This window comes from Oncorhynchus kisutch, linkage group LG17 (genome assembly GCF_002021735.2).
Source record: "Oncorhynchus kisutch isolate 150728-3 linkage group LG17, Okis_V2, whole genome shotgun sequence".
Lineage (NCBI taxonomy): Eukaryota > Metazoa > Chordata > Actinopteri > Salmoniformes > Salmonidae > Oncorhynchus > Oncorhynchus kisutch.
The window spans coordinates 50,827,060-50,840,430 of NC_034190.2; the positions used below are offsets into that span (position 1 = coordinate 50,827,060).

Genomic DNA, 13,371 nt, shown 5'->3' on the forward strand with positions numbered 1-13,371 from the left:
TGCATGGAGTGAAATAAGTGTTTTTATATATTCTTTATATTTTGTACTTATTCTCAGATGCTCATATTAACCACATGCTCAGCAATAAAACCGAGGCAGCCTACCAGGCATCATTGAAAAACGCACTGGCAGGAAAGAGCACGGCATCCATTCGCTATCTGAGTGCATACAGATAACATGTATTTTCCCCCCTGCCCTATTTCCTGCCCATTTGATGAATGTGCCGTTCTAAATCGAAACCAATTTGACATATTAGTTAAGACAAGATAAAATTGAGAATAGTCTGATGGGTGAAAACATGATCACTTGATGAGAAAACTGCTGTGCAGCCTGAGGCAAGAACAGAGCGCAAGCTTTCTTTGCTACTTTCTCAAATCATCAAAAGCCGATAGTCGCTTCATGTTTTTGATTCCTAAGACATTGTAAGGTTTGTATTATTCACAACTAACAAAATGTCCTGACCCCGACAGCCTTAGGCGTGACCCTGGACAACACCCTGTCGTTCTCTGCAAACATCAACAGCAGTGACTCGCTCCTGCAGGTTCATGTGCTACAACATTCGTAGAGTACGATCCTACCTCACACAGGATGCGGAGCATCTCCTAATCCAGGCACTTGTCATCTCCCTTCTGGAATTCTGCAACTCGCTGTTGGCTGGGCTCCCCGCTTGTGTCATCAAACCCCTGCAACCTATCCAGAATGCTGTGGCCCGCCTGATTTTCAACCTTCCCGAGTTCTTCCATCTCACCCCGCTCCTCCGCACACTCCACTGGCTTCTAGTCAAAGCTCGCATCCACTTCAAGACCATGGTACTTGCCTATGGGGAACTGCCTCTCCCTACCTTCAGGCTATGTTCAAACCCTACACCCCGTCTGCCACCTCTGGTCTCTTGGCCTTCCCACCCCTACGAGAGGGTAGCTCCCACTCATCCCAGTCCTGAACTAACACTCACACTTGACTCCCCCCTTTCTAGCTCTGACTTTGCTGATAGCTACTTCATTGTGGAAAAGGGTACTTACTATGCCTTTGATATGTGGTTGTCCCACCTAACTATCTTAAGATGAATGCAATAACTGTAAGTCACTCTGGATAAGAGTGTTTGCTAAATCACTCAAATGTAAAACAAAAGATTAAAAAAAGGTAAACATAATGACGGGGCAGTGGAGGCTGGTTTAGCTCACTTGGAGAGACGCTTCTCTCTAGCTGGAGGTGGAGTGGGAAAGCAGGCTTGGACACAGGGGAGGACAACCCTGGATCTGTAAGAGGAGGAGGAGGAGGAGCTATGAGCTCATTATCTCTAGATTATGAAGTGAATCTACTGCCAGGCTGCGGTTATTTACTCAGCAATCAGTCTGTTCTGCGGTCCATTTGTGGGTAAATTGCTACTGGATATTACTAATTTGTAAACTTACTTTCTTCAATCCCATAAGTCAAAACTTGGACAAATAGACATATTAGAAGGTTCCAATTACAGTAGCGATTGACCAAATGTTTCAAATACTTGATATGTTTTAAAAGATCACAGAGGAGTACATGAATGAATATACTTGTTGTGCTGTTAACATGTTTTTTTCTCTTGTTTGCGTTTCCCAGGTCCAGGAGTGGCTCTGTCTCAACTGCCAGATGCAGAGGGCGTTGGGCATTGACATGACCACCGCACGATCCAAGAGCCAGCCGCAGATCCACTCTCCATCCCACCAAGCCAAACCCATTGTCCAGCCATCACCTGTTCATCCAGCCCAGCTAAAATCCCATCCCCAGCCCCCACTTCAGTCTTTACCCCACTCCCAGCCCCAGGCCCAACCCTATGGTCAAACTCAGCCCCAGGCCCAGCCCTATGGTCAATCCCAGCCACAGTCCTTTGGCCAAACTCAGCCCCAGCTCTATGGTCAATCCCAGCCTCAGCAACAGCCCTACAGCCAAACTCAGCCCCAACCCTATGGTCAATCCCAGCCCTATGGGCAGTCCCAGCAACAGCTCTATGGTCAATCCCAGCCCCAACAACAGCCCTACGGCAAAAGCCAGCCCCAGCAACAGCCCTTTGGCCAAACCCAGCCTCAAGACAACCCCCAGGCTCAGCATCAGCCACAGCCCTCCCCTGGCCTACAGAGACACCCTGTCGCCGGCTCAGCCTCCCTGCCCGGGTCTTCGACAAGCTCTCCCCAGCACATCCCATATGGCCAGAGAGGGCCTGGAGGTCCCGGCCAGCCCCGGATACCCCACCCTGGGGCAGTCCCCCTGGTGGGCATGGCCAAGGCTCCCTCCCAGCCAGACCTGGGCAGAGGAATACCGATGCACCAGGGCGGCCGCCAGGCTGCCAGCGCTGGCTCCTCCCCCGCACATCGACCCTCCGCCCCCCAGGGGCAGCCCCCCCAGGACGGCCTGACCAAACTCTTTGGCTTTGGGGCGTCGCTCCTCAACCAAGCGGCCAGCACCCTGGCATCTGTGGACCCCCTCTCAGGGCCACCGTCCTCCCAGCCCTCCCCTGCCAGGGGTGGACCTGCCAATAAACAAGAAGGACCTCCTGGTGCCAAACCTTTCCAGACAGGTGGCCCGCATGCACCCCAAGTGGGTGGCCTCCATGCACCAACTCAGAAAGGGCCCCAACAGCAGCAGTTGCCTGCACATCAACACAAGGGGCCACAGCAGCAGCAAGGGTCTCCCCTCAAACAGCAGCAGCAGCAGCCGGCGGCCAGACAGGAGCCTGCTCCCAAGCCTGTCGAGCCTGAGAAGCCCAAAGTCAACTGCCCCCTGTGTAAGACGGAGCTCAACATCGGCAGCACAGCCGAGCCGCCCAACTACACCTCCTGCACCCAGTGCCACGCCCAAGTGTGCAACCTGTGCGGATTCAACCCAGCGCCTCACCTGGAGGTAAGCAAGACTTTCCCTTCTTCCACATGCTCTACCTCCTCTCTCACCCTTTCTGTCTGTTTCTACCCCCCCCCCTCTCTCTCTCTCCCTCTCCCTGCCTCTCAGTCACGTTTCTCTCTTCTCCCTACTATCAAATATGTATTGTGTCCCTTTCAGGGATTGTGGCTTATATCTCATCTCAAGCTCGACATCATAGCATCCCCACATAGTGGTACGATCTCGCGGTAATATCCTCCTCCCTTTCTCTTCTCTCTTTCTCTCGCAGTCTCACTCTGTCTGTCTCTCTCTCTCTTTCTCACTCACTCTCTCTCTCTCTCTCTCCTTCTCTCCCCCTCTTATTGCCCTTGATCCTTCGCTGAGAGGTGTGCTCCTGTTTGTCATTACTTTGTGAATAATGCGGCTCGACCAAACTTATTTACAGCAATCACACCTTGACAGTGTCGCGGCACGTCAAGCTTTATATCTCTACCATGTTTGCCCGCTGCAACAATTCATTTCTTCTCTTATTTTGCCGTTCCAATTGATAGAGGCAGTTTTTCAATTTTGACGAGTGGTTCTTCAAGGATACCTGGTTAACGGGGTGCGTGGGAAACACAAAACGTAGTTTTTTCCTCCCATTCATTGGTATTCAAAAGAGTTGTTCCAATCACTGATAATGAAGCCCTTCTTCCCTCTCAGACCTCTTTTCTGTAGATAAGCACACAGAACTTGGAAACACCGCATGTGCATACTAATGATTTGATGGTGGAGTGAGCGATGAAAGGAGCTAGACAGACATAGCTGTTGAGAGGCTTAGTAAAACCCAAATTATTATTTACAAGCCTATCCCGGACAACGCTGGGACAATTGTGCGCTGCCCTATGGGACTCCCAATCACGGCCGGTTGTAATACAGCCTGGAATCGAACCAGGGTCTGTAGTGACGCCTTAGACGGCTGCGTCACTTGGGAGCCCCCTAATGTTGTTCAGTCTCAAGGACTGTTGTGTGTGTACTGTACTTGCCTGGTCTTCTCTTTTCGTTGGACATTTTACGGGGGGGAAACACGGCCTGTGAAACAGTAGCTATACTCTATGGGCCAGTTTCTCGAACACAGATTTAAGCCTAGTCCTGGACTAAAATACATTTTTTGAATGGAGATCCTTGATTGCGCTTTCTTTTTCGTCTAGGGTCTGTGTCCTGGAACCTGCTGTATCTCTCATACAACTTATTAATTTGGTAGGCTATACAGTGGTGAAATACGTTAGTGACTCATCCGTAAACGGATGTCAGGTGTTAACCAAATTGATGAGGGTAAGAAACGGGATTAGTTGATATTCTCTCCCTCTCAGCAGAAAGCCAGGTCAGAAGTCCTCCTAAATGGGGGTTGAGGAGTCTGGGGGAAAAGGTTGAGTAAATCACCATTGTGCATATCTGCACGTTGCCAATTAACGGATGGGAGATGTATTTCTCTATAGCCTCTATGATTCAGGGAGGTTCAGGCTTTCGTCTGTGTGTATGTGACCAGAATTTAGAGTGCTGCCGTTGCTGCGTACCAATCACGGGGTGTTTTTAATCCTCCACAGTGACTCACAGCCTAGCAGAAGGCACGTCAGAGAAATCATAAAGCAGCATTTAGATCCCCGGGTTTGAATTCAGACAAACCTACTGGGCGTGTCTTGGTTGATGGGTAGCTTTGTGAAATATGGGGGTCGGGGAAGGCTTGTAAGATGTTATTAGCTGTCTCTATTCTCAAGTTGCTCTCTGAAACCTGATCCTATTTACCTAGTCTAGGCCTTTGTGATTTCATACAGCGACATCACATTGTTAATCACAATTTCATCCCAAGTGTTTCCCGTGAAATAACTTCATAGTTTGAGTACACAATAGGATTTGAACTCGGGAATATATACTGAACAAAATTATAAACGCAACATGTAAAGTGTTTGTCCCATGTTTCATGAGCTGAAATAAAAGATCCCAGAAATGATTCATTCGCACAAAAAGTACATTTGTTTACGTTTCTTTTAGTGAGCATTTCTCCATCCACGTAACAGGTGTGGCATATCAATAAGTTGATTAAACAGCATGCTCATTACACAGGTGCACCTTGTGCTTGGGACAATAAAAGACCATTCTAAAAAGTACAGTTTTGTCAAACAACACAGTGCCACAGATGTCTCAAGTTTTGAGGGAGCGTGCAATTGGCATGCTGACTGCAGGAATGTCCACCAGAGCTGTTGCCAAAGAATTTAATGTTAATTTCTCGACCTTAAGCCGCCTCCAATGTCGTTTTAAAGAATTTGGCAGTACGTCCAACCGGCTTCACAACCGCAGACCACGTGTAACCACGCCAGCCCAGGACCCTCACATCCGGCTTCTTCTCCTGCGGGATCGTCTGAGACCAGCCACCCGGACAGTTGATGAAACTGTGGGTTTGCAGTTCAGCGTCATAACTGACTTCAGTGGGCAAATGCTCACCTTCGATGGCCACTGGCATGCTGGAGAAGTGTGCTGTTCATGGATGAATCCTGCTTTCAACTGTATTGGGAAATGGCAGACAGCGTGTGTGGCATCGTGTGGACGAGCGGTTTACTGATGTCAACGTTATGAACAGAGGGCCCCATGGTGGCAGTGGGGTTATGGTATGGGCATGCACAAGCTACGGACAATGAACATAATTGCATTCTATCCACCGCTATCACCTCATGTTTCAGCATGATAATGCACAGTCCCATGCCGCAAGCATCTGTACACAATTCCTGGAAGCTGAAATTGTCCCAGTTCTTCCATGGCCTGCATACTCACCAGAAATGTCACACATTGAGCATGTTTGGGATGCTCTGGATCGACGTGTATGACAGTCACACCAGATAATGGCTGGTTTTCTTACCCACAGCCCTACCTTTTTTTAAAGGTATATGTGACATCTGTCTTCCCAGGCATGTCAAATCCACATCTGTCTTCCCAGGCATGTGAAATCCATAGATTAGGTCCTAATGAATTTATTTCAATTGACTGATTTCCTTATATGAACTGTAACTCAGTCAAATCTTTGAAATTGTCACATGTTGCGCTTATATTTTATTCAGTGTAGATCATGAAACCATTGCTCCTTTCATTTATTATTTTTACATTTGAGTCATTTAGCAGATGCACTTATACAGAGCAACTTAAAGTAGTGAGTGCATCCATTTTTCATACTTTTCATACTGGTTCCCCATGGGAATCGAACCCACCAACTGAGCCACACGGGACCCATCTAACAGTAAGTTTTGCAGATCATATATTAAGCATTGTGCTCCCCAAAGGTCTATGTGACATGTTGTATAGTACAATGGGTCAATGCCAGAGCCAGCCAGACCTAAAGACAATGGCAGGGCTAGAAATAGACCCCAGAGTACAGCCTGAGTGACTGATTGGGGACCAAGATGCGTTGGATCAAGTGATTTACACCGAGAGGAATCCCAGCCCATCCATACTGTTAGAGCCACACAGACAGAAAGGGGCTGCGGAAGTTTCTGAATATCGGCTCTTCAAATAAAGGAGGCCAGGAAGCTTTTAAGTGTAGTGGGCCACTGCAGGAGCGTCGGTAGGCTGGCTTTCAGAACCGTGGCATGTTGTGGCATGTTGTGGCATGTTGTGGCGTGTTCTGGCATGTCGTGGCCTGTCGTGACCTGTGACTCCTCCGCCGGAAAAGGATGGAGAGACAGGCTAAGTAGGAGACTCTGAAAGGTGCACGCTATAGCTGGGTCACGTGGTCAGTCCAGAGGGAGAGCTGCTTTAGAGGGAGAGATACAGACCAAGAGGGAGAGGGGGTAGTGGAACGGATGAGAAGTGAAAAGATGGAGAGAGAGAGAGAGAGGTAGGATCTTAATTTGAGCCAGTTTGTTACAGCAGGAAAATAATCATGCAGCAGCAGGAATCTTGATTTATTACGTGAATTGTAATTAATGGACATTTTTTGTAGGGGTTGATACATTCTTTGTAAGGGGAAACTAACTTCAGAAGCCCTTTTAAACGTCAAATACACTACAAGTTGAACATTTCCTGTTCTCCTGCAACAGGGTGATCAAATTAAGATCCTGCATCGGTCTGTATGACGTCTAAAACAGTGTCTCAGCAGAAAGAAAGAATGAAAGGGTGGGGGGTGGGGGGGGAACAAAACATGGCAACTTTTCTGTGCTGGGTTGGATTAGTCTACCTCGAGTGCCTGATGGGCAGTTTGCAACGGCGTGACTACTCAGGCAATGCTCAATTATGCCCAGATGAAGTATTTGAAAGGATTTCAAATTGTATTTGAACCCAGGTCTGGAGGGTAGTCAGTGTACAGTACACCGTGCTCCTCTACATATTTAATCGTTCACTATTTATAAAGCACATACCCCCATTGAATTATTAATCAGCACTCTTCTTCTCTCTTCGCTCCATCTGTTCGCTGTTCACAAAAAAATGGTTGTCACGAAACAAAAGGTGGACGTGCACTTTATCAACTCTACCGACGTGCACTTTATCAACTCTACCGACGTGCACTTTATCAACTCTACCGACGTGCACTTTATCAACTCTACCGACGTGCACTTTATCAACTCTACCGACGTGCACTTTATCAACTCTACCGACGTGCACTTTATCAACTCTACCGACGTGCACTTTATCAACTCTACCGACGTGCACTTTATCAACCAACGGACCAAGTCTTGGCATCCTCCTCCATTTCATTCAGAACCCCCCCCCCCTTCCAGGCTTGTGGAAATCATTAGCTTATCCACTTGGGACATGTCTCTTATGTTGTGGAGTTTTTCATCCTTTTCCCTTTTCCTCACTAACACCTTCTCCTTTTCCTCCGGTATCCCTTTTCCTCACTAACACCTTCTCCTTTTTCTCCGGTATCCCTTTTCCTCACTAACACCTTCTCCTTTTCCTCCGGTATCCCTTTTCCTCACTAACACCTTCTCCTTTTCCTCCGGTATCCCTTTTCCTCACTAACACCTTCTCCTTTTCCTCCGGTATCCCTTTTCCTCACTAACACCTTCTCCTTTTCCTCCGGTATCCCTTTTCCTCACTAACACCTTCTCCTTTTCCTCCGGTATCCCTTTTCCTCACTAACACCTTCTCCTTTTCCTCCGGTATCCCTTTTCCTCACTAACACCTTCTCCTTTTCCTCCGGTATCCCTTTTCCTCACTAACACCTTCTCCTTTTCCTCCGGTATCCCTTTTCCTCACTAACACCTTCTCCTTTTCCTCCGGTATCCCTTTTTCTCTCTTATGAGAATGAAGAAAGAAACAACTCTCTTCTCTTCCTCCTCTGTCTGCGCCCGTGACTTGAGAGCAATCTTCATTGTACATTCATTCAGAATGGTATTGTGGGAGGGGACCTTTTTCTCGAGCGCACAGTGCCTCTTTTTGGAGGCAGTGGCTCATTGGAGCCGTGGCTGATCCAGCAGCCAGCCGTCTCCCATGCAGCCTGTAATGAAACATGAAAGGACATGAAAGAGAATAAGACAGAGGACAGGGAGGATGGGACAGTGACTGAAACAAAGCCAGCACTGGGCATCCAGAGGACAGGGATGATGACATACTGTGAATCACACACACACACACACGCACATGCACATCCAGGGATGAACGAAAGCAGGTATGCATACGCGCACACATGCATGCATACAGGCGTAGACTGATACACACACACATAAACACCCACACTCCGACTGGCTCATCGGCCCTTGTTGCACACTTCCCTATCGTTATCAAATGTATCTGAGTCGCTCCCAAAGCGACCTTCACTTTATGTTGAGCTGAGAAAACTTCACACCTACACGGTCTTTTTCATCAACTCTCAAGCTATGATAAACCTTTTGGTGGAGCACAGAGATGTGGAATGCAAACCAATGTTGTGTATTTTTTTCATGGGAGGTATTGTATTTTTACATTCTCATTTTAGATAATTTTTTGTTCCGATAATGGTCATTTCTTTGAAATTTTAGTGCGAGGAATAGACTGTGTTCGATGGTACTGGTAACAAATACGTACCAACTACTGTCAGAGTGGCCAGAGAATACTAGTATAGATTCAAAAACAACTACTTAAATGTCTGTCGTTGGTGGACTCCAGTCTCTCGCTCCGGGAACCAGAACAGTAGGTGAGTCAGGGCAATCATGACACACTGTGAATCACACAAACCTGGAAAGGTTAGTAGCACAATGTGTCCTAAATGGTGCCCTATTCCAGTTTAATCGACTCTGTCATTAAGTTGCCCAGGGGGAGGGCGCTGCAGGTGGGGGGGGGGGGGGGGGGGGGGGGAATTATGGGACGCAAAGAAAAACTGAATGAGTTCATCATCCAGGAAGTGTCTTGTCTGTCACAAAGGACTTCACAGCTGCCGTCACAAGTGTCCCAACAATTACTTTGTCTCTCACTCACCTGTCTGTGTGTGTGTGTGTGTGTGTGTGTGTGTGTGTGTGTGTGTGTGTGTGTGTGTGTGTGTGTGTGTGTGTGTGTGTGTGTGTGTGTGTGTGTGTGTGTGTGTGTGTGTGTGTGTGTGTGCGCGTGCGTGTGTGTGTGTGTGTGAAAAATGCAGGACTGTGACTTCTCAGGAAAGGAATGTGAAATACAGAGAGAAGGACAGAAGCAGGAGAACTGTGTCTGTGTCTGTGTCTGTGTCTGTGTCTGTGTGTGTGTGTGTGTGTGTGTGTGTGTGTGTGTGTGTGTGTGTGTGTGTGTGTGTGTGCGCGCGCGTGCGTGTGTGTGTGTGTGTGAAAAATGCAAAGGGAGGTAAATACTTTCACAAGTATTCACTGTATATATGCGCTTGCATATGTATGGGTGTGTGTGTGTGGGGGGGGGGTGCGTGTGTGTGTGTGCATGTGTTGGTGCGTGCATTTCTTCAGTGATGCAGCCATCCTGACCTTGTCTGGACACTGTGCTGTGGTAGTCCTAGATTACTTAGCAACCCTGCTCACACACTTCTTGAAATAGTATTGGTGTGTATCATAATTTTTTTATGATGGTATTGGTGCTAATATTGTAAGCAACATGCTGTTGCCGTCTGGGCCTCTGCATTACATTTAACTACAGCAGTTAGAAAACCTTTACTGTAGATGTGTGAGTGAACGGGTGGAACCCCCTCCTCAGCCACGTAAGTGTTAACAGGTGGATGTTGACAGACACAGAACTCCCTCTTCGTTCAACTAGAGGTGTGTGAATCTCAGCGCTGGAAAGGTATGTAGAACAGCTAATTAAAAGCCATGGTTGTTACGTGTGTGTGTGTCTGTGTGTGTGTGTGTGTGTGTGTGTGTGCCTGCGGGGATGAAGGCAGTGGGGTCAAGGGGTCAGGGTATACCACAGAGAGGATGAGGATTGGTAAAGGTAATTGGTTAGCTTGTTATCTGTATGTGGGTTAGCAGGGCTAGCAGTAGAGTGTATGCTACACTCCTCTTTCATAAAGTTGATCAGCTTCACTGACATCTTCCTTAATGACCTTCCACCCGGGCTGCATCTCAAATGGCACCCTGTTCCCTATGTAGTGTATGACTAGGACACATTAGGACAGGGATACTCACATAGAGATACTGTACGTGCAAGTCTATTCCTACTACTAGGATCGCTACGAGAACAATTGGCCAGAGATTGCTTCTCAATTGGTTAATCCCAAGTCTGAATCAGTCCCTGATTGGTGGGTAAAATAATGAAAATCTGTGCTTCAGACTTGAGGAAAGTGGGGGGATGGGGAGGGATCTCTCTCTCTCTCTCTCTCTCTCTCTCTCTGGTTCTCTCTTACAGATTAGAGTTGTCCTTTTGCTGGTGAGAACTCAGTGATTCAGCATGTCCAGATGCTCCTCACTGCTCTGTCGATGCAGTCTTCAATCTGTCCCTCCGATCTGTGTGTGTTCTCTGCTTGCTGGGCTGCAGGTGGGAGATGTATGACTCACATGGCCAGTGACTAACCAACACCGTGCGTGCACACACACGCGCACACACACGGAGTATGGATTTGTGATGTGTGTGTGTGCACGTGTATGTGTGTGTTCTGCTAGTTTTAGTCTGTGCCCCCACGTGCTAGTTCAGCTGTCTTTGTCACCTCTCCAAATTGGAGGAATTAGTATCCTGTTGTATCGACTGATCAACAGCTACAGTGCCTTTGGAAAGTATTCAAAATTGATTTAATTGTCAACGATTTACACAAATGTTAGAAACACCTTTGGCAGCAATTACAGCTGTGATGTAACGGCGTTCTTCGTTTGTAGAAAGAGAGTCGGACCGAAATGCAGCGTGGTGGTTATTCATGATCTTTAATGAAGAAATGACGACACATGAAACTATACAAAAAACAACAAACGGAACGTGAAACCTAATTACAGCCTATCTGGTGAAACTACACAGAGACAGGAACAATCACCCACCAACCTAATTACAGCCTATCTGGTGAAACTACACAGAGACAGGAACAATCACCCACCAACCTAATTACAGCCTATCTGGTGAAACTACACAGAGACAGGAACAATCACCCACCAACCTAATTACAGCCCATCTGGTGAAACTACACAGAGACAGGAACAATCACCCACCAACCTAATTACAGCCTATCTGGTGAAACTACACAGAGACAGGAACAATCACCCACCAACCTAATTACAGCCCATCTGGTGAAACTACACAGAGACAGGAACAATCACCCACCAACCTAATTACAGCCTATCTGGTGAAACTACACAGAGACAGGAACAATCACCCACCAACCTAATTACAGCCTATCTGGTGAAACTACACAGAGACAGGAACAATCACCCACCAACCTAATTACAGCCTATCTGGTGAAACTACACAGAGACAGGAACAATCACCCACCAACCTAATTACAGCCTATCTGGTGAAACTACACAGAGACAGGAACAATCACCCACCAACCTAATTACAGCCTATCTGGTGAAACTACACAGAGACAGGAACAATCACCCACCAACCTAATTACAGCCTATCTGGTGAAACTACACAGAGACAGGAACAATCACCCACCAAATACAAAGTGAAACTCAGGCTACCTAAATACGGTTCCCAATCCGAGACAACGAGAATCACCTGACTCTGATTGAGAACCGCCTCAGGCAGCCAAGCCTATACTAGACACACCCCTAATCAACCACAATCCCAATGCCTACAAAAACCCCAATAAGACAATACAATAACCCCATGTCACACCCTGGCCTGAACAAATAAAGAAAGAAAACACAAAATACTAAGACCAAGGCGTGACATGTGAGTCTTTTTTGTTCTCTAAGTCTCTAAGAGCTTTGCAGATCTGGATTGTACAATATTTACGCATCATCATTTTTAAAAATCTTCAAGCCCTGTCAAATTGGTTGTTGATCATTGCTAGAAGGCCAGTTTCATGTCTTGCCATACATTTTTATGCCAATTTAAGTCAAAACTGTAACTAGGCCACTCAGGAACATTCAATGTCATCTTGGTAAGCAAATTTGGCCTTGTGTTTTAAGTTATTGTCCATCTGAAAGGTAAATTTGTCTTCCAATGTCTGGTGGAAAGCAGACTGAACCAGGTTTTCCTCTAGGATTTTACCGGTGCTTAGCCTAGCTCCATTCCATTTCCTTTTATCTTCGAAACCTCCCTAGTCCTGGCCGATGACAAACATAGCCATAACATGATGCAGCCACCACCATGCTTTAAATAGGTAGAGTGGTTCTAAGTTATGTGTTGTGTTGGATTTTCCCCAAACATAATGCTTTGTATTCAGGGCACAAAGTACATAATGTATCTACGCCCTGGTTTTTACATTTGTCTTATTTGATTTATTTAGTGCCTTGTTGCAAACAGGATGTTTAGGAATATTTGTATTCTGTACAGGCTTCCTTCTTTTCACTCTGTTATTTAGGTTAGTAATGTGGAGTAACTACAATGTTGTTGATCCATCCTCAGTTTTCTTCTATCACAGCCATTAAACTCTGTAACTGTTGAAAATTACTATTGGCCTCATGGTGAAATCCCTGAGCAGTTTCCTTCCTCTCCGGCAACTGATTTAGGAAGGAAGCCTTTATCTTTGTAGTGACTGGGTGTATTGATACACCATCTAAAGACTAATGAATAACTTCACCATTCTCAAAAGGATATTCAATGTTATTTCTTTATCCATCCACCAATCGGTGCCCTTTTTTTGTGAGACGTTGGAAAACCTCCCTGGTCTTTGTGTTTGAAAATGTGCTTGACTGAGGCACCCTACAGATAATTGTATGTGTGTGGTCCAAAGATGGGTTAGTCATACAAAAATCATATGAAACGTTATTATTGCACACAGAGTGAGTCCATGCAACTTATTATGTGACTTGTTAAGGACATTTTTACTCCTGAACTTATTTAGGCTTGCCATAACTCAAGACATTTCAGCTTTTCATTTGAATTTTTTATTTTTTTAAAGTCAAAACACAACATTCTACTTTGACTTAGATTAGTGACGCAAAATCTAAATTTAATCAATATTAAATTCAGGCTCTAACACAGCAAAATGTG

The 13,371-nt window shown here is 46.3% G+C and overlaps 1 protein-coding gene across 1 annotated transcript in view; it reads left to right on the top strand.

The window, feature by feature from the left end:
• LOC109906979 (protein bassoon) overlaps positions 1 to 13,371 on the top strand; it is a 233,228-nt gene that overhangs the window by 120,336 nt on the left and 99,521 nt on the right. The window contains exon 3 of the mRNA XM_031794016.1: positions 1,594 to 2,871. Coding sequence (XP_031649876.1) covers positions 1,594 to 2,871 — 1,278 coding nt within the window. The remainder of the gene's footprint in view (positions 1 to 1,593; positions 2,872 to 13,371) is intronic.